General features: G+C 37.3%; 1 protein-coding gene across 3 annotated transcripts in view; it reads right to left on the bottom strand.

Moving 5' to 3' along the window:
- Window positions 1–27,799, bottom strand: part of ALMS1 (ALMS1 centrosome and basal body associated protein) — a 146,247-nt gene that overhangs the window by 55,853 nt on the left and 62,595 nt on the right. For 2 of the 3 annotated variants that reach the window (XM_082852397.1, XM_082852399.1), the window contains exons 7-8: window positions 17,872–22,356; window positions 16,706–16,839 (exon numbers count right to left, since the gene is read on the bottom strand). In XM_082852397.1, coding sequence (XP_082708523.1) covers window positions 16,706–16,839; window positions 17,872–22,356 — 4,619 coding nt within the window. Of the gene's footprint in view, window positions 1–2,258; window positions 2,320–16,705; window positions 16,840–17,871; window positions 22,357–27,799 lie in introns of all 3 variants that reach the window. The other variant, XM_082852398.1, reaches the window with a different exon arrangement.

Below are 27,799 nucleotides of genomic sequence, written 5' to 3'. Positions count from 1 at the left end.
GCCATGGCCGCTGAGCCTGCGCATCCGGAGCCTGTGCTCTGCAATGGGAGAGGCCACAACAGTGAGAGGCTCGCGTACCACAAAAAAAAAACAAAAAAACAACAAAAAAGATACATGCACGCCAACGTTCACAGCAGCACTATTTACAATAGCCAAGACGTGGAAGCAACCTAAGTGTCCATCGACAGACGAAAGGATAAGAAGATGTGGCATATATATACAATGGAACACTACTCAGCCATAAAAAGAAAAATGAAACAATGCCATTTGCAGCAACATGGATGGACCTAGAGATTATCATACTAAGTGAAATCAGACGCAGAAAGACAAATATTATGACATCACTTACATGTGGAATCTAAACAATAATACACATGAACTTATTTACAAAACAGAAATAGACTCACAGATGTAGAAAACAAACTTATGGTTACCAAAGGGGAAAGGAGGGGAGGAGGGATAAATTAGGAGAATAGGATTAACAGATACACATCACTTAAAGTGATACAGCCACTATGGAGAACAGTGTGGAGGTTCCTTAAAATACTAAAAATAGAACTACCATACGACCTAGCAATTCCACTACTGGTCATATGCCCTGAGAAAACCATAATTCAAAAAGAGTCATGAAAAAAGAAAAAAAAAAAGAGTCATGTACCAAAATGCTCATTGCAGCTCTACTTACAATAGCCAGGACATGGAAGCAACCTAAGTGTCCATCAACAGATGAATGCATAAAGAAGATGTGGCACATATATACAATGGAATATTACTCAGCCATAAAACGGAACGAAACTTATTTATAGTGAGGTGGATGGACCTAGAGACTGTCATACAGAGTGAAGTAAGTCATAAAGAGAAAAACAAATACCGTATGCTAACACATATATATGGAATCTAAAAAAAAAGAAAAAAATGATCAGAAGAACCTAGGGGCAAGACAGGAATAAAGATGCAGACCTACTAGAGAATGGACTTGAGGGTACAGGGAGTGGGAAGGGTAAGCTGGGACAAAGTGAGACAGTGGCATAGACATATATACACTACCAAATGTAAAACAGATAGCTAGTGGGAAGCAGCCACATAGCACAGGGAGATCAGCTCGGTGCTTTGTTAATCACCTAGAGGGGTGGGATAGCGAGGGTAGGCAGGAGGAAGATGCAAGAGGGAAGAGATATGGGGACATATGTATATGGATAACTGATACACTTTGTTGTAAAGCAGAAACTAACACATCATTGTAAAACAATTATACTCCAATAAAGAGGTTAAAAAACGTTTTTAATAAAATAATAATAATAATTTAAAAAAGATACACACCACTATATATAAAATAGATAAACAACAAGGGATTACTGAATATAGCACAGGGAATTATATTCAATATCTTATAATAACCCATAATGAGAAAGATTCTGAAAAAGAATCTATAATGGGAAAGAATTATGAATATGTATGAATTACTTTGCTGTACACCTAAAACTAACACAATATCTAACTAACACTATCAACAACAGTTCCCAAAAAAATTTTTTTATAAATTATAAAATAAATGCCCAGTGATAAAAAAAATAGTTGGGCTTCCCTGGTGGTGCAGTGCTTAAGAGTCCACCTGCCGACGCAGGGGACACGGGTTTGTGTCCCGGTCCAGGAAGATCCCACATGCCGCGGAGCGGCTGGGCCCATGAGCCATGGCCGCTGGGCCTGCACGTCCGGAGCCTGTGCTCCGCAACAGGAGAGGCCACAACAGTGAGAGGCCCACGTAGCGCAAAAAAAAAAAAAAAAAAATAGTTGAGTAAATTAAGGTATATTGATGAGACATTATACTGTATTACACTATAGTTCAAACTATGGCCTGTGGGCTGAGTCCAGTCTACTTCCTGTTTATTTTTTCCTGCTTTTGTCAATGAAGTTTTATAACAAAACAGCCACATTAAAAAAATAATAAAATTACATCTTCATTATATACTACTCAAAAATGATTAAGTGATCTTTAAAATTCTTTTGTAGCTGGGAGGAAAAAAAGATATATATATATAGTTTGTGCATGTGTATGTGTATGTATGAAGTGAATGGCAGCAATGATATAAGAAATAGGAGGGAAGAACTGGGATTATTTTGGTATTAGAAAGTGCTCAATACTATCTGTGAAGTATCTGTGTAGTGTTATTTGAAAGTAGACCTAGATTGGGTGCAAATGTATTTTACAAATTCTAGAGATTGGTTCAAGATGGTGGAGTAGAAGGACGTACACTCACCTCCTCTTGCGAGAGCACAGAAATCACAACAAGCTGCTGAACGGCCATCGACACTAAGACGCTGGAACCCACCAAGGAGGATACCCCATATCCAAAGACAAAGGAAAAGCCGCAATGAGATGGTAGGAGTGGCGTGATCACGATAAAATCAAATCCCATACCCACAGGGTGGTCAACCCATAAACTGGAGAACCATTATACCACAGAAGTCCTCCCACTGGAGTGAAGGTTCTGAGCCCCATGTCCAGATTCCCAGCCTGGGGGTCTGGCAACAAGACTGGGAATCCCCAGAGAATATGGCTTTGAAGGCCAACGAGATTTGACTGCAGGATTTCCACAGGACTGGGGGAAACAGAGACTCCACTCCTAGAGGGCACACACAGAGACCTGTGCGCACCAGGACCCAGGGGAAAGGAGCAGTGACCCCACAGGAGTCGGAACCAAACCTGCCTGCTAGTGTTTGAGGGTCTCCTGCAGAGAGAGGCCCTGGGTCTCTCACCATGAGAGACAGGAGCTCACCATGGGGAGAGGAGCATTGGCAGCAGTGGTTCTGGGAAGCACCCATTGGCATGAGCCCTCCTGGAGGTTGCCGTTGGTCCCACCACACAGCCTGTAGGCTCCAGTGCTGGGTCACCTCAGCCAACAACTAAGAGTAAGGGAACACAGCCCCACCCATCAGCAGATGACAAGGTTAAAGTTTTACTGAGAATGGCTCTCCCCACCAGAGCAAGACCCAGTTCTATCACCAGTCCCTCCCAACAGGAAGCTTGCACAAGCCTCCTAGATAGCCTCATTCACCAGAGGGCACACAGAAGCAAGAACTACAATCCTGCAGCCTGTAGAATGAAAACCGCAATCACAGGAAGTTAGACAAAATGAAAAGGCAGAGAATTATGTTGCAGATTAAGGAACAAGATAAAACCCCAGAAATATAACTAAGTGAACTGGAGATAGGCAACCTTCCAGAAAAAAGAATTCAGAATAATGATAGTGAAGATGATCCAGGATCTCAGAAAACAAATTCTAGGACAAATACTAAAAAAATTTTTAAAGAGAAAAAACTATAACATATATGCTAAGAAATGAGAGAAAATGTAATCACATAAATGCTCGACTAAAACCATAAAAGGCATCCACCAGAGGGCAGATAGCAGAAGCAAGAACTACAATCCTGCAGCCTGTGGAATGGAAACAACAATCACAGAAAGTTAGTCAAAATAAGACAGCAGAGGAATTTGTGAAAGGACAAGATGAAACCCCAAAACAACAACTAAGTGAAGTGGAGATAGCCAACCTACCAGAAAAAGAATTTAGAATAATGATAGTGAAGATGATCCAAGATATGGGAAAAACAATGGAGGCAAGGATAGAGAAGATTCAAGAAATGTTTAACAGAGACCTAGAAAAACTAAAGAACAAACAGAGATTAATAATATGAGAACTGAAATGAAAAATACAGAAGGATTCAATAGCAGAATTAAGTGAGGAGAAGAACGTGACTTAGAAGATAGAATGGTGGAAATCACTGCCACGGAAAAGAATAAAGAAAAAAGAATGAAAAGCAATGAAGAGAGTCTAAGAGACCTCTGGGACCAACATTAAACACACCAACATTTGCATTATAGGGGTCCCAGAAGGAGAAGAGAGAAGCACCCTGAGAAAACACTTGAAGAGATAATAGCTAAAAACTTCCCTAACATGGGAAAGGAAACAGTCACCCAAGTCCAGGAACTGCAGAGTCCCAGGTAGGATAAACCCAAGGAGGAACACACCGAGACACATAGTAATCAAATAGACAAAAATTAAAGACAAAGTATTAAAAGCAACAAGAGAAAGTTGACAAATAACATACAAGGGAACTCCTGAAAGGTTATCACCTGGTTTCTCAGCTGAAACTCTGCTGACCAGAAGGGAGTACCACAATATATTTAAAGTGATGAAAAGGAAGAAACTACAACCAAGAATACTCTACCCAGTGAGGCTCTCATTGGGATTTCATGGAGACATCAAAAGCTTTACAAACAAGCCAAAGTTAAGAGAATTCAGCACCACCAGACCAGCTTCAAAACAAATGCTAAGGGAAATTCTGTAGGTGAGAAAGAAAGCAGCAACTTAAAACAATCTTGTACATATACAGACGGCTATATCAAAACCCCATGGGAACAGCAAACCCAAAAACTACAATAGATGCACACAAAAAAAGAAAAAACAACCCAAACACAACACTAAAGATGGTCATCAAACAAGAAAAGAAGGGAAGAAAAAAGACCTCCAAAAACAAGCCCAAAACAATTAACAAAATGGCAATAGGAACATGCATATTCATAATTACCTTAAATGTAAATGGATTAAATCCTCCAACCAAAAGACACAGACCTGCTGAATGGATACAAAAACAAGACCTGTATATATGCTGTCTACAAGAGACCAACTTCAGACCTAGGGACACATACACATTGAAGGTGAGGGGATGGAAAAAGGTACTCCACACAAATGAAAATCAAAAGAAAGCTGGGGGGGCTTCCCTGGTGGCGCAGTGGTTGAGAATCTGCCTGCTAATGCAGGGGACACGGGTTCGAGCCCTGGTCTTGGAGGATCACACATGCCGCGGAGCAACTAGGCCCGTGAGCCACAACTACTGAGCCTGCGCGTCTGCAGCCTGTGCTCCGCAACAAGAGAGGCCACCATAGTGAGAGGCCCGTGCACCGCGATGAAGGTGGCCCCCGCTTGCCACAACTAGAGAAAGCCTTCACACAGAAATGAAGACCCAACAGCAAAAATAAATTAATTAATTAATAAACTCCTACCCCAACATCTTCTTAAAAAAAAAAAAAAAAGAAAGAAAGAAAGCTGGAATGGCAATACTCATATCAGACAAAATAGACTTGAAAACAAAGACTGTTATAAGAGACAAAGAAGGACACTACATAATGATCAAGGGATCAACCCAAGAAGAAGAAGATATAACAATTGTAAATATATGTGCACCCAACATAGAAGCACCTCAATATATTGAATATAAGGCAAATGCTAACAGCCATAAGGGAGACATTGACAGTAACACAATAATAGTGTGGGACTTTAACACCCCACTTTCATCAACGGACAGATCATCCAGACAGAAAATCAATAAGGAAACACAGGCCTTAAATGACACATTAGATCAGATGGACTAAATTGATATTTATAGAGCATTCCATCCCAAAGCAGCAGAATAAACATTCTTCTCATGTGCAAACAGAATATACTCCAGGACTGACCACATGCTGGGCCACAAAGCAAGCCTCGGTAAATGTAAGAGAATTGAAATCATATCAAGCATCTTTTCTGACCACAACACTATAAGGTTAGAAATAAACTACAAGAAAAAAAAAAGCTTTAAAAAACACAAACACGTGGAGGCTGAACAATATGCTATACTAAAAAACCAATGGATCACTGAAGAAATCTAAGAGGAAATCAAAAAATACCTGGAGAAAATGAAAACAAAAGCACAATGATCCAAAATCTATGGAATGTAGCAAAAGCAGTTCTAAGAGAAAAGTTTATAGCAAATCAATCTTAACTCAGAAAACAAGAAAAATGTAAAATAAATGACCTAACCTTACACCTAAAGCAACTAGAGAAAGAAGAACAAGCAAAACCTAAAGTCAGTAGAAGGATATCATAAAGATCAGAGCAGAAATAAATGAAATAGAGATGAAGAAAACAATAGCAAAGATCAATGAAACTAAAAGCTGGTTCTTTGAAAATATAAACAGAATTGATAAACCTACAGCCAGACTCATTAAGAAAAAAAGGAAGAGGACACAAATCAATACAATTGGAAATGAAAAAGGAGAAGTTACAACTGACACCACAGAAATACAAAGGATCATAAGAGACTCTTACAAGCAACTGTATGCCAACAAAATGCACAACCTGGAAGAAATGGACAAATTCTTAGAAAGGTACAATCTCTCAAGACTGAACCAGGAAGAAATAGAAAATATGAACAGACCAATCACAAGTACTGAAATTGAAACTGTGATTTTAAAACTCCCAAAAAACAAAAGTCCAAGACCAAATGGCTTCAAAAGCAAATTCTATCAAACATTTAGAGAAGAGCTAACACCTATCCTTCTGAAACTGTTCCAAAAATTTGCAGAGGAAGGAAAACTCCCAAACTCATTCTATGAGGCTACCATCACCATGATACCAAAAACAAAGATACCACAAAAAAAGAAAATTACAGGCCAATATCACGGGTGAACACAGAGGCAAAAATCCTCAACAAAATACTAGCAATCCAAATCCAATAATACATTAAAAGGATCATACATCATGATCAAGTAGGATTTATCCCAGAGATGCAAGGATTTTTCAATATCACAAATTAATCAGTATGATACACCACATCAACAAATTGAATAAAAACCATATGATCATCTCAATAGAGGCAGAAAAAGCTTTTGACAAAATTCAACACCTATTTATGATAAAAGCTCTCCTGAAAGTGAACATAGAGGGAATCTACCTCAACATAATAAAGGCTATATACAACTAATCTACAGCTAACATCATACTCAATGGTGTAAAGCTGAAAGCATTTCCTCTAAGATCAGGAAAAAGACAAGGATGTCCACTCTTGCCACTTTTATTCAACATCGTTTTGGAAGTCCTAGTTACAGCAATCAGAGGGAAAAAAAAAAGAAATGAAAGGAATCCAATTGGAAAAGAAGTTGTTAAACCGTCACTGTTTGCAGATACTATACTATACATACAAAATCCTAAAGACACTACCAGAAAACTACTAGAGCTCATCCATGAATTTGGTAAAGTTGCAGGTTACAAAATTAATACACAGAAATCTGCTGCATTTCTATACACTAATAACAAAAGATCAGAAAGAGAAATTAAAGAAACAATCCCATTTACCATCGCATCAAAAAGAATGAAATACCTAGGAATAAACCTACCTAGGGGGACAAAAGACCTGTACTCCAAAAACTATAAGACACTGATGAAAGAAATCAAAGACAACACAAACAGATCAAAAGATACACCATGTTCTTGGATTGGAAGAATCAATATTGTCAAAATGACTATACTACCCAAGGTGGTCTACAGATTCAATGCAACCCCTATCAAATTACCAATGGCCATTTTCACAGGACTAGAACCAAAAAATCTTAAAATTTGTATGGAGACACAAAAGACCCCAAATAGCCAAATCAATCTTGAGAAAGAAACATGGAGCTAGAGAAATCAGGCTCCCTGACTTCAGACTACACTACAAAGCTATAGTCACCAAAACAGTATGGGACTGTCACAAAAATAGGAATATAGATCAATGAAACAGTATAGAAAGCCGAGAAATAAACTGACGTACCTATGGTCAATTAACCTATGACAAAGGAAACAAGACTATAAAATGGAGGAAAGACAGTCTCTTCAATAAATGGTGCTGGGAAAACTGGACAGCTACATGTAAAAAAAAAAATGAAATTAGGAAATTCTTTAACACCATACACAACTCTTAGAGGAAAACATAGGCAGAATACTCTCTGACATAAATCACAGCAATATCTTTTTCAATAAATCACAGCAATATCTTCTTCAATAAATCACAGCAATATCTTTTTCAATCTGTCTCCCACAGTAATGGAAATAAAAACAAAAATAAACAAATGAGACCTAATTAAACTCAAAAGCTTTTGCACAGCAAAGGAAACCATAAACAAAACGAAAACACAACCCACAGAATGGAAGAAAGTATTTCCAAAAGATGCAACCAACAAGGGATTAGTCTCCAAAATTTACAAACAGCTCATGCGGCTTAATAACATAAAAACAAACAACCCAATCAAAAAATGGGCAGAAGACCTAATAGACATTTCTCCAAAGAACACATATAGATGACAAAGAGGCACATGAAAATTTGGTCAGCATCGGTAATTATTAGAGAAATGCAGATCAAAACCATTGATGCAATGAGATATCACCTCACATCAGTCAGAGTGGCTACCATCAAAAAATCTACAAACAATAAATGCTGGAGAAGGTGTGGAGAGAAGGGAACCCTTCTACACTGTTGGTGGAAATGTAAATTGGTACAGCTACTGTGGAGAACAGTATGGAGGTTCCTTAAAGAGCTAAAAGTAGAGCTATCGTATGATCCTGCAATCCCACTCCTGGGCATATATTCAGAGAAAAGGATGATCCGAAAGGATACATGCATCCCAATGTTCACTGCAGCACCTTTCACAATAGCCAAGACATGGAAGCAACCTAAATTAGGTCCATCGACAAATGAATGGATAAAGTAGATGTGGTACACATATACAATGGAATATTACTCAGCCATAAAAAGAATGAAACAATGCCATTTGCAGCAACATGGATGGACCTAGAGATTGTCATACTGAGTGAAGTCAGACAAAGACAAATATCGTATGATATCACTTATATGCGGAATGTAAAAACAAATACACACACACACAAACACACACACACACACAAATGAAGTAATTTACAAAACAGAAACAGACTCACAGACTTAGAGAACAAACTTATGGTTACCAGAGGGGAAGGGTGGGGGGGAGGAATAGTTAGGCAGTTTGGGATTGACAGGTACACACTGCTATATTTAAAATAGATAACAAGGACCTACTATACAACACAGGGAACTCTGCTCAATATTACATAACAACCTAAATGGTGAAAGAATTTGAAAAACAGATACATGTATATGTATAACTTAATCACTTTGCTGTACACCTGAAACTAACAAAACATTGTTAATCAACTATACTCCAGTATAAAACAGAAAGTTAATAAATGCATACATACATAGAAAACCATAAAAGGCAGTATTACTGAATCACTTTGCTGTACAGCAGAAATTAACACAACATTGTAAATCAACTATACTTCAATAAAATAAATTTTAAAATAAATAAATAAATCCTCCATTTTATATATACACACAAAATAAAACACAAACAGCAGAAAAGAGTGGAAGACAAAAATATGAACAAAGAACAAGGGCAATGATAGAAAATAGCAATAAATATGATAGACATCAATCCAACTATATTAATAATCACTTTGAAAGCCAATGGTCTAAGTATAATAATTAAAAGACAGAGATTGCCAGAGTGGATCAAAAAACAAGACCCAACTATATGTTATCTACAAGAAAGCCACTTTAAATATAAAAACACATGTAGATGAAAAGTAAATGAATGGAGAAAAATATACCATGCTAATACTAATCAAAAGAAAGTAGAAGTGCTATATTAATTTCAGACAGAACAGACTTCAAAGGAAGGAAAGTTATCAAGGATAAAGAAAGGCATAACATAATGATAAAGGGGTCAATTCTCCAAGAAGATGAAACAATGTATATACTCAGCTAACAAGACTGTAGAACTACATGAGACAAAAAATGATAGAACTGCAAAGAGAAATAGATGAATCCACTATAATAGTTGGAGACTTTAACACCCCTCCATCAGAAATGAACAAATCTCTCAGGCAGCAAATCAGTAAGAACATACTTCACCTCAAAAACATCAATAAAATGGATATAAATGCACATCTATAAATTACTTCAGTCAAAAACAGCAGACTACACATCCTTCTCAAGCTCACATGGAACAATATGCCATGTTCTGGGCCATAAAACACACCTTAACAAATTTTAAAAAACAGTAACCATACAATGCTCTTAGACCAGAATAAAGTTAAACTAGAAATGACACAAAGACAGTTGGAAAACCCCCAAATATGTGGAGATTAAACAACATACTTCTAAAAACATATAAATCAAAGAAGAACTATATTAACTTAAATGAAAATGAAAATACAACTTGTGAAAATTTGTGGAATGCAGTGAAAGCAGTGCATAGAAAATTTATAGCACTGAATGCATATATTAGAAAAGAAAGATCTAAAATCCATAGTCTAAATTTCTACCTTAGGAAACTACAAAAAGAAGAGCAAATTAAGTCCAAAGTAAGCAAAACAAACAAATAAATAAATAAATATCAATAAGCCAAGCAAACTAAGAAAAGGAAAGAGCAGGCACAAATTACTAATATCCAAAATGCAACTGGGACATCACTACAGATCCTATGGACATTAAAAGGAAAACAAAGGAATATTAGGAACAAACCACATGCCCACAAATTTGACAACCTAGATGGAATGGACCAATTCCTTAAAAGACACAATGTGCCAAAACTCACATAAGAAGAAAAAGACATGCTGAATAGGCACCAATTTATGTAAGAAATTGAATCAGTAACTTAACAACCTTTTAAAAAAAGAAAGCAGTAGGCCCAAGTGGCTTCACTGGTGAATTCTACCAGACATTTAAGGAAGAAATTATACCAATTCCCTCCAATCTCTTTCAGAGACAGAAGCAGAAGAAATACTTCTTCCTAATTCATTCTGTGAAGCCAGCATTACCCTAATAAAACAACCAGACAAGGACACTTCAAGGGGGAAAAAACCAAAAAACCAAAAAACCAAAAAAACACTACAGACCAATATCTCTTCTCATGAATATAGTTGCAAAAATCCTCAATAAAGTATTAACAAATCAAATCCAACAAAGTATAATTATATGCAGTGACCAAGTGGGATTTATCCCAGGTATGCAAGACTGGTTCATTATTCAAAAATCAATTAATGTAATCCATCACATCAAAGCCTAAAAAAGAAAAATCACACAATTATATCAATAGAGGCAAAAAGCGTATTTGAAAAAATCCAACACCCATTCATGAGAAAACGATCAGTAAACCAGGAACAGAGGAAAACTTCCTCACCATATTTCATGGTGAGAAACTAGCTTTCCCACAAGGATCAGAAACTCATTAAGGATGCCCATCTCACCCTCTTTTTCAACATCACGCTGGATCCTAGCTAATGCTTTAAGACAAGTAAAGGAAATAAAAAGTATACAGCTGGAGAAGGAAGAAATAAAACTGTGTTTGCAGATTACATGATGATCTGTAGAAAATCTGAAAGACTCAACAAAAAAAACTCTTGGAACTAATAAGCAATTACACTAAGTTGCCAAATACAAGGTTAATATACAAGTCAACGCTCACCTATGTATCATTTATGAACAAGCGAAATTTGAAATTAAAACCACCATACCATTTATATTAGCATCCTATAAAAATGAAATGTTTACATATAAACTAACAAAATATATACAAGATCTATATGAGGAAAATTATAAATTCTTGATGAAAGAAATTAAAGAAGAATTAAATAAATGGAGAGATTCCATGTTTATCGACAGGAAGACTCAATATTTTCAGGATCCTCAGTTCCTCCTAAACTGATGTATAAATTCAGTGCAAGTCCAATCATAATGCCAGTAAGTTATTTTGTGGATATTGAAAGACTGATTCCAAAGTTTATATGGAGGGGCAAAAGACCCAGAAGAGCCAACACAATTATGAAGGAGAAGAACCAAGAAGGAAAACTGACACTTTCTGAATTTGAGACTTACTATAAAGCTACAGTAATCAACACAGTGTAGTACTGGTGAAACAGACAAATAGACCACTGTAACAGAACAGAGCCCAGAAACAGACCCATGTAAATACAGTCAACTGATCTTTGACAAGGCACAAAGGCAATACAACAGAGTAAAAGTAGCATTTTCAACAAATGGTGCTGGAATAACTGGACATCCATGTAGAAAAAATGAATCTAGACACAGACTTTAAACCCTTCACAGAAATTAAATCAAAATGGATCATAGACCTAAATGTAAAATGCAAAACTCCTAGAAAACAACATAGGAGAAAACTTATATGACCTCGGACACGGTGAGAAAATAACAAATGCTAGCGAGCATGTGGAGCCACAGAAACTCTGATTCATTGTTGGTAGGAATGTGAAATGAAACAGTCACTTTATAAGATGGTTTGGCAGTTTCTTATGAAACTAAGCATACTCGTACCATACGGTCTAGCATTTGTGCTCCTTGATATTTACCCAACTGAGCTGAAAACTATGTCCACACAAAAACCTGCATCTGATGTTTATAGCAGATTTATTAATAATTGTCAAAACCTAGAAGGAACCAAGATGTCCTTCAGTAGATGTAGGGATAAATTCTATTAAGTAGATGAATGGATAAACTGTGGTACATCCAGACAATGGAATATTATTCATTGCTAAAAAGAAATGAGCTATGAAGCCATAACAAAACACGGAAGAACCTTAATGCATATTACTAATCGAGACAGCCAACCTGAACAGGCTACAAAACGTATGATTCCAACTGTAAGACAATGTGGAAAATGGTAAAGTATGGAGACAGTAAAAAGATCAGTGGTTGCACTGTGGGTGGTAGACTTGAATAGATGGAGTACAGAGGAATTTTAGGGTGGTGACACTACTCTGTATATTATAATGATGGATACATGTCATTATACACTATCCAAACATACAGAATGTACAATACCAGAAGTGAACCCTAATGTAAACTGTGGACTTAGGGTGCTTAAGACATCAGTGTAGGTTCATCCATTGTAAAAACTGTACCACTCTGGTGGGGGATGTTGATAATGGCAGAGGAAATGCATGTGATGGGGGCAGGGGGTATATGGGAAATCTCTGTATCTTCCTTGCAATTTTGCTACGAACCTAAAACAGCTCTAAAAGATATAATCTTTTAAACAAAAGTTGACAGAATGTTAAAAAAAAATAAACACTTGAATTTGAACACAAAATCCAAAGATAGACCTTGTTCATGGATTGGAAGATTAATATTGTTAAAGTGACCATACTCCCCTAGGCAATCTACAAATTCAATGCAATCCCTACCAAAATACCAGTGGCATTTTTCACAAAACAAGAAAAAATAAATCTAAAATTTGTATGGAAACACAAAAGACCCCAAATAGCTTAAAGTCTTGAGAAAGAAAAACAAAGCTGGAGGTATTACTATCCTTGATTTCAAACTATACCATAAAGCTACAGATGTCAAAACAGTATGGTATTGGCACAAAAACAGACATATAGAAAAATGGAACAGAGTAAAGACCCCAGAAACTTACATGGTCAACTAATCTATGACCAAAGGGGCAAAAATAAACAACAGGGAAAAGATATCCTCTTCAATAAATGGTATTGGGAAATCTGGACAGCTACATGCAAAAGAAGCAACCTGGACTACCTTCTCACACCATATGCAAAAATAAACTCAAAATGAATTAAAGACTTAAATGGAAGTCCTGAAACCATAAAACTCCTAAAAGAAAATATTGGCAGTATACTCTGAGATCACTCTTAGCAATATTTTTTGAATATATCTCCTTAGGCAAGGGAAACAAAAGCAAAAATAAACAAATGGACTATATCAAACTAAACAGCTACTGCACAGCAAACAGAACTATCAACAAAACAAGATGGCAGCCTACTGAATGGAAGAAGATATTTGCAAATGATATATATGACAAGGGATTAATATCCAAAATACACAAAAAATTCATACAACTCAAATCAAAAAAAACCAAACAACCCAATTAAAAAATGGCCAGGGCTTCCCTGGTGGCGCAGTCGTTGAGAGTCCGCCTGCCGATGCAGGGGACACGGGTTCATGCCCCAGTCTGGGAAGATCCCACATGCCGCGGAGCGGCTGGGCCCGTGAGCCATGGCCACTGAGCCTGCGCGTCCGGAGCCTGTGCTCCGCAACGGGAGAGGCCACAACAGTGAGAGGCCCGCATACCGCAAAAAAAAAAAAAAAAAAAAAAATGGCCAGAGGATCTGAATAGACATTTTTGTAAAAAAGACATACAGATGGCTAACAGACACACAAAAAGATGCTCAACATGACTATCATCAGAGAAATGCAAATAAAAATCTCAATGAGATATCACCTCACACTTGTTAGTATGGTTATTATCAAAAAGAGAGCAAGTAAGTGCTGGTAAGGATGTGAAGGAAAGGGAACACTCATGCACTGTTGGTGGGAATGTAAATTGGTGCAGCCACTATGGAAAACAGTATGGAGGTTCCTTACAAAATTAAAAATAGCACTACCACATGATCCATCAATTAACTTATGGGTATTTTTCCAAAGAAAACAAAAACACTAATTCAAAAAGATACATGCACCCCTATACGCAGCACATCATTACTTACAATAGTCAAGATACGGAAGTAACCTAAGTGTCTACCAAGAGATGAATGGATAAAGATATATATATATAGACACACACACACATATATACACACACACCCCATATGGTTAATAGACCATGATATATATATATATCATGGTCTATTAACCATAAAAAAGAATGAAATCTTGCCATTTGCAACAACATGGATGGACCTAGAGGGTATTACGGTAAATGAAATATATCAGACAAAGACAGACAGATACTGTATGATTTCACTTACATGTGGAGTCTAAAAACAAAACAAATGGATAAACATAACAAAACAGAAGTATTCTCATAGATACAGAGAACAAACAGGTGATTGCCAGAGGGGAGGGGGATGGGAGGGAAGAGTGAAATAGGTGAAAAAGACTAAGATAAACAAAAAAAAATGAGTCATGGGGATGAAATGTACAACATGGGGGAATATAGTCAATACTAGTGTAAAAACTTTGTATCATGACAGATGGTAACTAGACTTATCTTGGTGATCATTTTGTAATGTTAGAAATATCAAATCACTAAGCTGTGAAGCTGAAACTAACATAGTCAATTATACTTGTACTTCAACTTTTGAAAAGGTAATTTAATATATCCACTTGTACATTTCATTCTGAGGAAAATGAATAGCAAATAGCTTAATAGTCAGAAAAGACAACTTAACTTTTGTTATGTGTTCACAGAAGAATATTTAGAAAAATTACCAGCAGAGTCAAAAAATCTGCTATACAACATTAACTATAAAACCTAGGGCTTCCCTGGTGGCGCAGTGGTTGAGAGTCCGCCTGCCGATGCAGGGGACACGGGTTCGTGCCCCGGTCCGGGAAGATCCCACATGCCGCGGAGCGGCTAGGCCCGTGAGCCGTGGCCGTTTAGCCTGCGCGTCCGGAGCCTGTGCTCCGCAACGGGAGAGGCCACAACAGTGAGAGGCCCGCGTACCGCAAAAAAAAAACCTATAATTAATGCTGTATTCTGCATATAAGAGTTTTAAGAGTGTAGATCCCATGTTATCTTACCATAATAAAAAATTCCGAAGGAAGGAAAGAAGGAAGGAAGGCAGGCAAATCACTGGGGAAAACATGTGCTTTTAAGAAAAAGGGTGCTAGAACAACTACTTATCCATTTTATTATCTGTTAATTTTGTTTTTCACAAGCATATATACAAAACTAAAATCCATCTAATTTATACTTTCAAAAAACTTCTCCAAAATTGGTAAGTCAAATAATTATGTTATATCACTGACAATTTTCTAAGAAACTGTATGAATTACGCCATTAAGTGTACATATCTGATAGCTATATCAATTTTTATGGAATTAATAATAACAGCTGCCAATTATTGAGCAATATCACACACCCTAATAAGCACTTTTATAGGCATTATCTCATGTAAGCCATAGCAAAATCCTGTAAGATAGGTATCATTATACCCCATTATTGTTCGTAATAGCAGACCAAATGCCCCATGCACAAGAGAATGGATAAACTATAATATATTCATACACTGGAATACTTACAGCAATAAAAAGGAATAAATTAAAACTATGTATATCTATCTAGAAGAACCTCAGAAGCCAAAGACTGTGTTAAAATTGCAATTCTCAGAAGAATATATAACATCTTAATATATAACATCTTTATTCCATCTGTTATATAGTTCAAAACCATACTGAGCAGCAAAAAAACCAATACATGTCAGGATAGGAAGTAAGAGTGATATAACTGGGGAAGAGAACACACAGTAATTCAGTGATATTTGGTAACATTCTACTTCTCAAGCTGGATGGCCAATAAACAGGAATTCTTTCTACTTTTTCTTTATACACGCTTCATATATATTCTTTTCTATGCATGAAATAGTTCACTATAGATGGAAAATGAGTACTATTAAAAAGAAAGTCATTTATACATAAGCTATTATAGCTGTGTGTTCTTAAGCAGAGAATATATATCTGAAAATAGCTGGACTGCATTTGCAGCCCAAGATACCACCCTCAAGAATAAATAAAAGTGATAAGAATATATTGATAAAACAAGCAAATCCATTCTTATTTTTCTAAGACAAAAATTTTTAATAGGTTAATTTAGAATTAATCAAAACCTATAGAACCTAATCCTTAAATCTTAACTTTTGAAGACTTAAGACTCCTAACACTTCAGCCAAAGACTATCAGTGACTCAGCTGGAGTCATCAATGCCCCGGTAAAGAGATCCAAATTTCACACCCTTTCTGTCACATTTTCTCTCTTAATTTCTAGATTTCTTTTATACCTTGGGCAAGTCAGTTGTTCTCCCATGACCAAACAACTTTGCTTTGATCTCTTCTACTTTTCTCCTGTCATCTTCATTTATTTCTGAAATGGAGTAGCCACACTCATGAGCCATATTAAACTTCAGATTCCAGGCTGGAGAGAAAAGCATAAAAACATTTAAGATCATACAATGCAAAAGTATCAGTGACTATAAGAGCACAGAAGATCATCAATATATGCAATTTAATGCCCTACCACAGTGCTTACTAAACAGTGTGTACTCTCAATTTTATGACAAACTATTAGAAGTTCTTGAGAGATATAATTTCACTGAAAAGTCAGATTTTTTAAAAAAACATTCTACAGACATTTCTCCAAAGAGACCACTTTAAATATGGTATTCAGCCATTTTATCTTTATCTTCCTTCCAACCAAAAGAGTCCCTTTGTCTCCCCAATTAGCTCCTACTACAGTCACTGCCACTTCCATGATAGTTAATATTTTAAAAGAATAAATAAAACTTGAAGTTTTTGGAGAATCAAATATGCATAAGTGATAGAAGGAATGGTGCAGGAAGTTAATCTCAAGAGAAGATTTCCAAGTAGGCCTGAACTGCTTATAAATTGCCTTCCAAATTTATTTGCCATGTTGTCTTAAAGCCTTTTTTTTTTTTTAATGGAATTCTACAATTAGAGATGAATGAAATTTAACTCTAACCCAAGTTCTAGTGTGAAATACCTTGATTTGGTTTTTTCTGACGTCTATCTAAGATCTGCTTTAAGAATTTTATTAGAAAAGTGGATAGAAAGTATATGTAGTTTGACGATACAGAGTGACTTAGAGAAGCACAAATTGAAGATTTTTACTGCCTTCAAAATAAGGACAGTGCAATGAAAAGATCAGGAAAACATCCAAGCTTTAGGAGTTTGGAAACCCAAGTTTTATCTCCCCTTTTCTTCAGACATCAGAACTTACTTTTCCTTAAGACCTTAAACTAGTACTATTAATACTGTGACTTCATTATTGGTTAAATGAGTTTATTCTGGGTTGCTGGTAGAAAATGTAATCATCTAACAGTTCTGCAAGAAAACTAATTTAGAGCTCCAACACTTAACTTTAAGCAAATTATTAAACTATAATGTTTATGAGTTTGCCCTGCCTTTATAACAAATTATCTTTTCCTACCTCGTGCCCGTACCCGAGATTCCTCCTCCTCTGCATTTCTGAGTATTTGTTTAGCATGGTTCAATGAGGATTCACATTTCAGAAGGTTTTTCACATGTGCAGCCAGTGAATCTACACTGCTACCACCGCCATCGTCACTCTCTAACACACTCTCTTCCTCTTTGCTATCTGTCATGCTTGTCTTGGGTGAAGAATATGGAAAGAAGTTTAGAAGCACATCAGAAACTGACTCCAAGGAATTACTGTCCCATGAGCAGGAACTTGCATCACTACTTGAATCACTTTTAATGACAGTCATCATAGGAATAACAATCTTATTCTCAATGGTTCTACTATACCCTTCAGGGTCAGATCTCATTACAGATCTGGCTGCTTTATATTGCCTAAGGGTCTCGTCTAATGCCACTCTGGCTTTGCTTTCTGCTTCCTGTAAAGGACTTCTAACTGTAGTTGAACTAATAAACTCCCAATTTTCAATGCCTCTCTGGCATTTCAGATTCGTCTGTGTGCTAATATCCTTCTGTATGCACTTGCTGCTTGGGCTTTCTTCTGTGAATGGCTGTCTCTGAGACAAATCACCATTAGATGCATCAGTTGTGGGGGGTTCTTTGAAGCAAACCACCTTCTTAGATTGTATAAATGAAATATCACTAACATCTCTGAAAGGGACAAGGGGAACAGGAAAATTGCATCGTCTCAGTGCTACATTTTCTGCTTCCATTAAAAGTGTCTGAATCTCTTTAAGAGTTTTGGAACTGTTTTCCGTATCCTGGATTTCCTTAGAGCCAACATCTTCAAAACCTGAAGATTCTGGCTTATTTATTACAATTCTACCATCAGCCTGAGAATTTAAAGGCATGTTGTTTGAGATAACACTGGCGTTAGAAGAATCCAAATTATCTATCAGCCTTTGGACATGGTCTGAAACAAGTTTGTGCTTCTCACTATGTGAATAAGCACTAGGGGGAACTGTTGATAACCCAGTAATCTGACCAGCTTGCCTAAGACTACTTGAGAACTTCAGGTTATTTTCAGTTAGATGTCTTTCTGGCAAATCCTGTTGGTAGAAAAGAACTGGTTTCTCTCTATGTGAAAAGGAACTAGGAGGAACTGCTGGTAACACAGTTTTTTGGTCAGCTGGTCCAGGAACTGTTGAAACCTTCAGTGAATCTTCAGTGGGATGTTTGTCTGGCAATTCCTTTGGGTAGAAAATATTAGATTTCTCTCTGTGTGAAGAGGAACTAGAAAGAGGTATTTGTATCCAAGAATTCACATCAGTTGGTTCAGAAACAGGTGAAATCTTCAGAATATCTCCACTTTGATGTCTATCTGGCAACTGCTGTTGAAAGAAAATACTGGGCTTTACTCTCTGAGAATAAGAATTAGGAAAACCTGTCAGTAATGGAGTCTTCTGGTCATCTGGTCCAATCACAGTTGAAGTCTTAGGCTTTTCTCTATGTGAGTAGGAACTAAGGGGAGCTGACAGTAACTCAGCCTTCTGGTCATCTGGTAAAATCTTGAGTTTCTCTTTATGTGAGTAAGAACTAGAAGGCCCTGTTGGTATCTCAGCGTTCTGGTCAGCTGCTCCAGGAAGAGCAAAAACTTTTAAAGTTTCTTCAGTAGTATCTGGCAACTCCTTCTGGTAAGAAAAGATGGGGCTCTCTCTATATGAGTAGGAACTAGAGGGGACTGTTTGTATGCCAATCTTCTGGTCAGCTGGTCCAGGAACAGCTGAAACTTTCAAAGTTTCTTCAGTAATATCTGGCAACTCCTTCTGGTAAGAAAAGATGGGGCTCTCTCTATGTGAATAGGAAGTAGGGGGCACAATTTGCATCCCAGTGGTCTGGTCTGCTTGTCCAGGAAGCTCTAAACGTTTTAAAGCATCTTCATTAGGATCTGGCAACTCTTGCTGGTAAGAAATGATGGGCTTCTCTCCATATGAGGAAGAAGTAGAGATTATTGCTGGTATCCCAATCTTCTGGTCAGCTGGTCCAGGAACAGCTGAAACTTTTAAAGCCAGTTGAGTAAGATCTGGCAACTCTTGCTGGTAAGAAATGATGGGCTTCTCTCTATATGAATAGGAACTAGATGGTACTGCAGGTATCCCAGTCTTCTGGTCAGTTGGTCTGGGAGCAGTTGAAACATTCAGAGCCTCTTCAGTAAGATATCTATCTGGTAAGGCCTGCTGGTAGAAAATAGTGGGCTTCTCTTTATGTAAGTAGGAAGCAGAGGTTACTATAGGTATCCCAGTCTTCTGGTCACCTGTTCCAGTAACACCTGAAACTTTCTGAGCCTCTCCAGTTAGATGACTATCTGGCAACTCCTGTTGGTAGAAAACACTGGATTTCTCTCTATGTGAGTAGGAACCAGAAGGTTCTGATGTCCCAGTCTTCTGATCAGCTAGTCCAGAAATAGCTGAATCTTTCAGAGCCTCTTCAGATAGATGACTGCCAGGCAAGGCTTGTGGGTAGAAAATACTAGGCTTCTCTCTATGTGAGTAGGAACTAGCAGGTACTGAGAGTATCCCAGTCTTCTGGTCACTTGGTCTAGACGCAGGTGAAACTTTCAGAGCCTCTTCACTTAGATTACCATCTGGTAACACCTGCTGGTAGAAAAAATCACCTGGCTTCTCTCCAAATGAGTAGGACCTAGATGACCCTGTTGGTATCTCAGTGTTCTGGTCAGCTGTTCTAGGAAAAGCTGAAACTTTTACAGCCTCTTCAGTTAGAAGACTGTCTGGCAGCTCCTGCCAGTAAAAAATAATGGGCTTCTCCCTCTGCAAGTAGGAACTAGAGGGTACTGTCTGTATCCCAGTGTTCTGGTCAACTAGTCCAGGAATAGCTGAAATTTTCTGAGTCTGATCACTTAGATGACTGTCTGGCAACTCCTGCTGATAGATTACACTGGTCTTCCCTCTATGTGAGTAGAAAGCAGGGGGTGCTATTGGTGTCCCACTCTTCTGGAGAGCTAGTCCTGGAAGAGCTGGAACCTTCTGAGCCTTTTTAGTTAGATGACTATCTGGCAAATCCTGTTGGTAGAAAATACTGGGCTTCTCTCTATGTGAGTAAGAAGTAGAAGTTACTATAGGAATCCCAGTTTTCTGCTCAGGGGTTCCAGGAGCAGGTGAAACTTTCTGAGCTTGTTCAGTTAGATGACTGTCTGGCAACTCTTGCTGGTACAAAATACTGGGCTTTTCTCTATGTGAGTAAGAAGTAGAGGGTACTGTCGATATCCCAGTCTTCTGCTCAGCCAATCCAGGAGCAGCTGAAACTTGCTCAGCCTGTTCAGTTAGACAACTGTCTGGCAACTCTTGTTGGTAGAAAATAAGAGGTTCCTCTCTATGTGAATAGGAAGTAGAGGGTATGGTAGGAATCCCAGTCTTCCGCTCAGCCAATCCAAGAGCAGCTGAAACTTGTTGAACCTCTTGAATTACATGACTGTCTGGCAACTCTTGCTGGTAGAAAATACTGGGCTTCTCTCTATGTGAGTAAGATATAGAGGGTACAGTAGGAAGCCAAGTCTTCTGCTCAGCCAATCCAGGAGCAGCTGAAACTTTCTGAGCCTGTTCAGTTAGATGACTGTCTGGCAATTCTTGCTGACACAAAATACTGAGCTTCTCTCTATGTGAGTAAGAAGTAGAAGTTACTACGGGAATCTCAGTCTTCTGTACAGGGGGTCCAGAAGCAGCTGAAACTTTCAGCGCCTGTTCAGTTAGATGACTTTCTGGCAATGTCTGTTGATAGAAAATACAAGGCTTCTCTCCATGTGAGTAAGAGGTAGAGGATGCAGTAGGCAACCCAGTCTTTTCATCAACTGGTCTAGGAGAAGGTGAAACTTTCAGAGCCTCTTCTGGTAGATGACTGCCTGGCAAGGCCTGTTGGTAGAAAATACCAGGCTCCTCTCCAACTGAGTAGGAACTAGCCGGTACTGTTGGTTTTCCAGTCTTTAGATCAGCTAGTCCAAGAAGAACTGAAACATTCAGACCCTCTTCAGTTTGATGACCGTCTGGCAATGCCTGTGGGTAGAAAATACTGTGCTTCTCTCCAAGTGAGTAGAAACTTGGAGGGACTGTAGATATACTTGTCTTCTGGTCACCAAGTCCAGGAACAGCTGCAACTTTTAGAGCCTCTTCAGTTAGATAACCATCTGGCAAGCCCTGTGGGTAGAAAATATTTGGCTTCCCTCTTTGTGAGCAGGAACTAGAGGGCACTGTTGCTATCTCAGTCTTCTGGTCAGCTAGCCCAGGAACAGCTGAAACTTTTAGAGCCTCTTCAGTTAGACGACTGTCTGCTAATGTCTGTTGGTTGAGAGTATCAGTATGTTGACCAATATTCTTCACTTGAGGAGACCTTCCAGCCAACTGAGAAAAGTCCTCAGGGGACAAGGATAAATGAGATACAGTGTCTGAATCTTCAGGAGTGGTAGTGATGCCTGGTTTCAAGGTGGATTGAGGAATTTCACCTATGTCTCCTTTGGACGTATCCCCTAAAGAAAAAGAGATTTGTTAATACTGTTGATATTATATACATATTTTGAATTAAAAAGATTCCTTTTATGCTCTAAAAGAAATAAAGCGAGCTTTCCTTCCTTTGGCCTTTATGCTTCCAGAAAGGATTCCTAAAGAAATACTCATCAGAAGAAATAAAGATTTATACATAAAGATATTAATTACAAAGTGATTTATAAGAACAGACTAATGTGGAAATAATTATTCAACAAGAGGGTAATGTTTTTAAATAGCAGTATATATATTTTATGGAATATTATGTGGATCTTAAAATTTAGATTTTAAAGAATTTTCAGTGTGATGGAAAAATCCTATCTAGTATGGGATTTGATTTCCCCCTAAGCTAATAAGTTAGCCTGTTATTGTGTCATGTATGTTTTCAGAAGACGTAAGACTCCTCAATCAGAGACAAAATACTTTACTCCAAGGCATAGCAAAGGATCATCAGCTTATTTTCATGAAATCCCCTTTCCCCTAAGTCATATGAGGGCAAAGCAATATAGCCCAGATGGATGCTATGCATGCAGTGGATTTAACTGACTCTCCTAATAAATACACCCTGAATAAAATATGTATTTTTAATTAAATGAAACTGTAAAGACTCTAAAGGTTACACTAAGGAGTTTGAAATTAATTCTACATGGCATGGGGAGCTGTTGACAGATTTGATCAGAACTGTACTGCAGAAATACAGATTCTCTTGAATCTGGGTGGAAGGGAATGCAAAAGCGTCGTAAGCAGTACTATCTAAAAGAACTTTCTGCAACACTGGAAACGTTCTATATTTGTACTATCTAATACTAAATGAAAGTAGCTCTAAATAGCAGTGAAAAGTAAATGACTGCAATCAAAATTACAAGATTTGACATTCATTTGCTGATTCAAAAAAATGAATGTTTACTATGTGCTAGTCACTGTTCTACATATAGAAAATAGAGCAATAAGCAAACAGACAAAACTTACATTCTAATTCTCCCTCACAGAGCTTACATTCTAATAGGAGGAAGCAGACAATAAACAAATTACTAAAACATACACTATGTCAGATAGTGATAAGATGATTAATATATACAGCAAGTATTGTCTCTACTTTACATTAAGTTTCAAAGATAATGATATAACAGTGCTTCTCTTTGTAGAGATCTTGTTAACTTGCAGATTCTGACTGAGTGAGTAGGTCTGGGGTGGGATCTGAAATTCTGCATTTCTAACAAGCTCCCTGATAATGCCCAATACTACTGATCCTCAGACTACATTTTGAGTAGCAAAAATATATAATTTTTCTAGAGTTGTATGTTGAGTAAGTGACAAAAACAGGCACTTTAACCTTTTAATCCTAACTCCAAATTCTGAACTCTTTTCACTACAACTAACTGCCGTTCTAAATCCACTAATGAGCTTCAAAAAAGTAGCTGAATGTATGATGAAACAGCTTGAATAATGATTGTAAAGTAAAGAAGTAAAGTACCAAGTACTAACTCTTCAAAAAAACTCAACAAGGAACAATGTAACCTGTGTAGTAACTTGAGAAGGAAAATGGGATATAGAAATTTTTGTGAGAAAATAAACAGCTCAGAAAATTAACAAATCAACAAAGACTGACAAACTGAACAACCAACAGCTCAAAGAAGAAATCAAAAAGGAAATAAAAATCACCTGGAGACAAATGAAAATGGAAATACAACATACTAAAACTTACGGGATACAGCAAAAAGTTCAAAGAGGGAAGTTTATAGTGATAAATGCCCACATCAAGAAACAACAAAAATGTAAAATAACCTAACTTTACACCTCAAAGGAAAAGAACTAGAAAGAGAAGAACAAAGCCCCAAGTTAGTAAGAAAGGAAATAACAAAGATCGTACTTGAAATAAATGAAATAGAGACTAAAAAGACAATGTAAAAGATCAATGAAACTAAGAGCTGGCTCCTAACACTGCCTTAGCTAGACAGGAAGAAAAAGGACTCAAATAAATAAACTGAGAAATGAAAAAGGAGATTTCCAAATAATAGCACAGAAATAACAAGGGTAAGAGACTGCTATGAACAATTTTAGGCCAACAAATTTGACAACCTAGAAGAAATGGATAAATTCCTAGAAAAGTACAATCTACCAAGTCTCAATCATGAAGAAATAGGAAATCTGAACAGCCTAGTAAGGAGATTGAATCAGCACTCAAAGTGACCCAAAAGGGACTTCTCTGGTGGCACAGTGGTTAAGAATCCACCTGGCAATGCAAGGCACACAGGTTCAAGCCCTGGTCCAGGAGGATCCCACATGCCACAGAGCAACTAAGCCCATGCGACACAACTACTGAGCCTGCAAGCCACAAACTACTGAGCCCAGGTGCCACAACTACTGAAGCCTGCATGCCTAGAGCCTGTGCTCCACAACAAGAGAAGCCACCACATTGAGAAGCCCACACACCACAAGGAAGAGTAGCCCCCACTTGCCACAAGTAGAGAAAGCCTGTGTGCAGCAACAAAGACCCATCACAGCCAAAAATAAACAAATAAATAAATAAAACGGAGCAATGGGATATTAAAAAAAAAAAAAGTGTCGCAACAAACAAAAGTCCAGGACCAGATAATTTCACTGTTTTATTCTATGAAACATTCAGAGAATTAAAACCAATCCTTATCAAACTTTTCTAAAAAATACAAGAGGAGAGAACACTTCCAAACTCATTTTATGAAGCCAGCATTACCCTGATACCAAAACCAGACAAGGACATTACACAAAAAGAAAATTACAGGCCAGTATACCTGATGAATTCAGATGTAAAAATCCTCAACAAAGTATTAGCAAACCAAATTCAACAATACATGAAAGGGGTGATATGCCATGATCAAGTGGGAATTAATCTAGGGATGCAAGGATGGTTCAACATCCACAAGTCAATCAATGAGATACACTTTGTTAACAACATGAAGAATAAAAATTGTGATCATCTCAATATATGCAATATATTGGGATTGAAACATATACACTGATATGTATAAAATGGATAACTAATAAGAACCTGCTGTATAAAAAAATAAATTCAAAAAAAAAAAAGCTTCCTATGAAGGGTAATAGGTCAGGAAGCAGAACTTGTTTCTATCTCTACATCAGTCTTTATCTTCCTGAGTGACTATGTCTGAATTACTTGTATAGCCTTCAGTTTCCTCATTTACCTTACATAGACTTGGAATTTACAACCTCATAACAGTGTATAAATCTCTCAAATTTGAGCGGCTCCCTTGGCCTAACAACTGATTCATTTTTGCCCCATTAAACAAACCAGTGTTTTGGAAAAAAATGACCAAATGCATCCAAGGCCATGTTGGGTAAGTAACTGACCTGGACTCAGAAACCTCGGTTTTTGGTAATCATTCTGTAATCAACTTCCTCTATGGCCTTAGGAATTTTGTTTGGTCTCTGTGAACTTAGATTTTCTCATCTGTAACAGGAAAGTATATGAAAACCAAGACCCCTATCCACTACTCTTATTTTTTTCCTACAACAAACTATATCATTTTATAATGTAGAATTTCCTCAGCTTAAAGTACATTATTTCTAGTGTAAAAAAATAAATGATTTTCCTTAAAAAGAAAAAAAGCATTTGCTAAGATTCACTACTCCCTTATGATAAAAACTATCAACAAAAGGGATACAGAAGGAATGTACCTCAACATAATAAAGGCCATATACAACAAACCCACAGCCAACATCATACTCAGTGACTCAATGGTGAAAAGCTAAAAGCTTTTCCTCTTAAGATCAGGAGCAAGACAAGGATGCCCACTCTCATCACTTTTATTCAACATACTACTGGAAGTCCTAGTTGGAGCAATTAGGCAAGAAATAGAAATAAAAGACATCCAAGTCAGAAAGGAAGAAGTAAAACTGTCTCTCTTTGCAGATAACATGATGCTATATATAGAAAATCCTAACGACTCCAACGAAAAACGATTTCCATAAAGTTGCAGGATACAAAATTGCTATACAAAAAACAGCTGCATTTCTATGCACTAATAATGAATGATCAGAAAAAGAAATTAAGGAAATAATCCCATTTACAACTGCATCAAAAAGAATAAAATACCTAGGAATAAATTTAACCAAGGAGGTGAAAGAGCTATACAATGAAAATTATAAGACACAGTTGAAAGAAATGGAAGAAGACCCAAAGAAATGGAAAGATAGTCTGTACTTATGGACTGGAAGAATTAACATTGTTAAAATGTCCGTATTACCTAAAGTAATCTATAGATTCAATGGAATCTCTATAAAAATACTAATGGCATTTTTCACTGAAATAGAAGAAGCAATGCTAAAACTTATATGAAAGCACAAAAGACCCAAATGCTCAAAGCAATCCTCAGAAAAAGGAACAAAGCTGGAGGTATCACACTCCCTAATTTCAAATTTGACTACAAGTCTACAGTAATCAAAACAGCATGGTATTGGCAGAAAAACAGATATAAAGATCAATGCAACAAAATTGAGAGCCGAGAAATAAACCCACACACATATGAACAATTAATTTATGACAATGGAGCAAAAAACATACCATGGAGAAAAATCAATCTCCTCCATAAATGGTGTTGGGAAACCACCACCGCACGGGAAAAGCACCTGCAAAGGAATGAAACCAGACCACCATCTTACACCATACACAAAAAGTAACTCAACATGGACTAAAGACTTGAATGTAAGACCTAAAACTATAAAACTCCTCGAGAAAACATACACAGTATACTCTTTGACATTGGACTTAGCAGTATCTTTCCTGATATGTCTCCTCAGGCAATGGAAACAAAAGCAACTACATCAAACTAAAGCTTCTGCACAGCAAAGGAAACCATCAACAAAATGAAAAGATCACCTACTAAATAGGAGAAGCTACTTGCAAATCATATATCCAATACGGGGTTAATATCCAAAATATGTAAAGAATCTATACAACTCAACAACAACAACAAAACAACCTGATTAAAAATGGGCAAAGAACCTGAATAGACGTTTTTCCAAAGAAGACATATAGACAGACACAGGAAAAGATGTTAAACATCATTAGTTATTAGGGAAATACAAATCAAAATCATATGAAACTATCACCTCACACCTGTTAAAATGGCTATTAATAAAAAGACAAGAAATAAAAAGTACTGGCGAGGATGTGGAAAAAAAGGGACTCCTGTGCACTGTTGGTGGGAATGTAAATTGGTGTAGCCACTATGGAAAACAGTATGGAGGTTCTTCAAAAAAATTAAGAATAGGGACTTCCCTGGTGGTCCAGTGGTTAAGAATCTGCCTTCCAATGCAGGAGATGTGGGTTCGATCCCTGGGCAGGGAACTAAGATGCCACATGCCTCAGGGCAACTAAGCCCGTGTGCTGCAACTACTGAGCCCACATGCCACAACTAGAGAGTCCAT

Source organism: Leucopleurus acutus (assembly GCF_964270905.1).
Source record: "Leucopleurus acutus genome assembly, chromosome: 12".
NCBI classification, from domain to species: Eukaryota; Metazoa; Chordata; class Mammalia; order Artiodactyla; family Delphinidae; genus Leucopleurus; species Leucopleurus acutus.
Note: the sequence above shows the minus strand (reverse complement) of the source record. Positions and strands in the feature narration are given on the sequence as shown.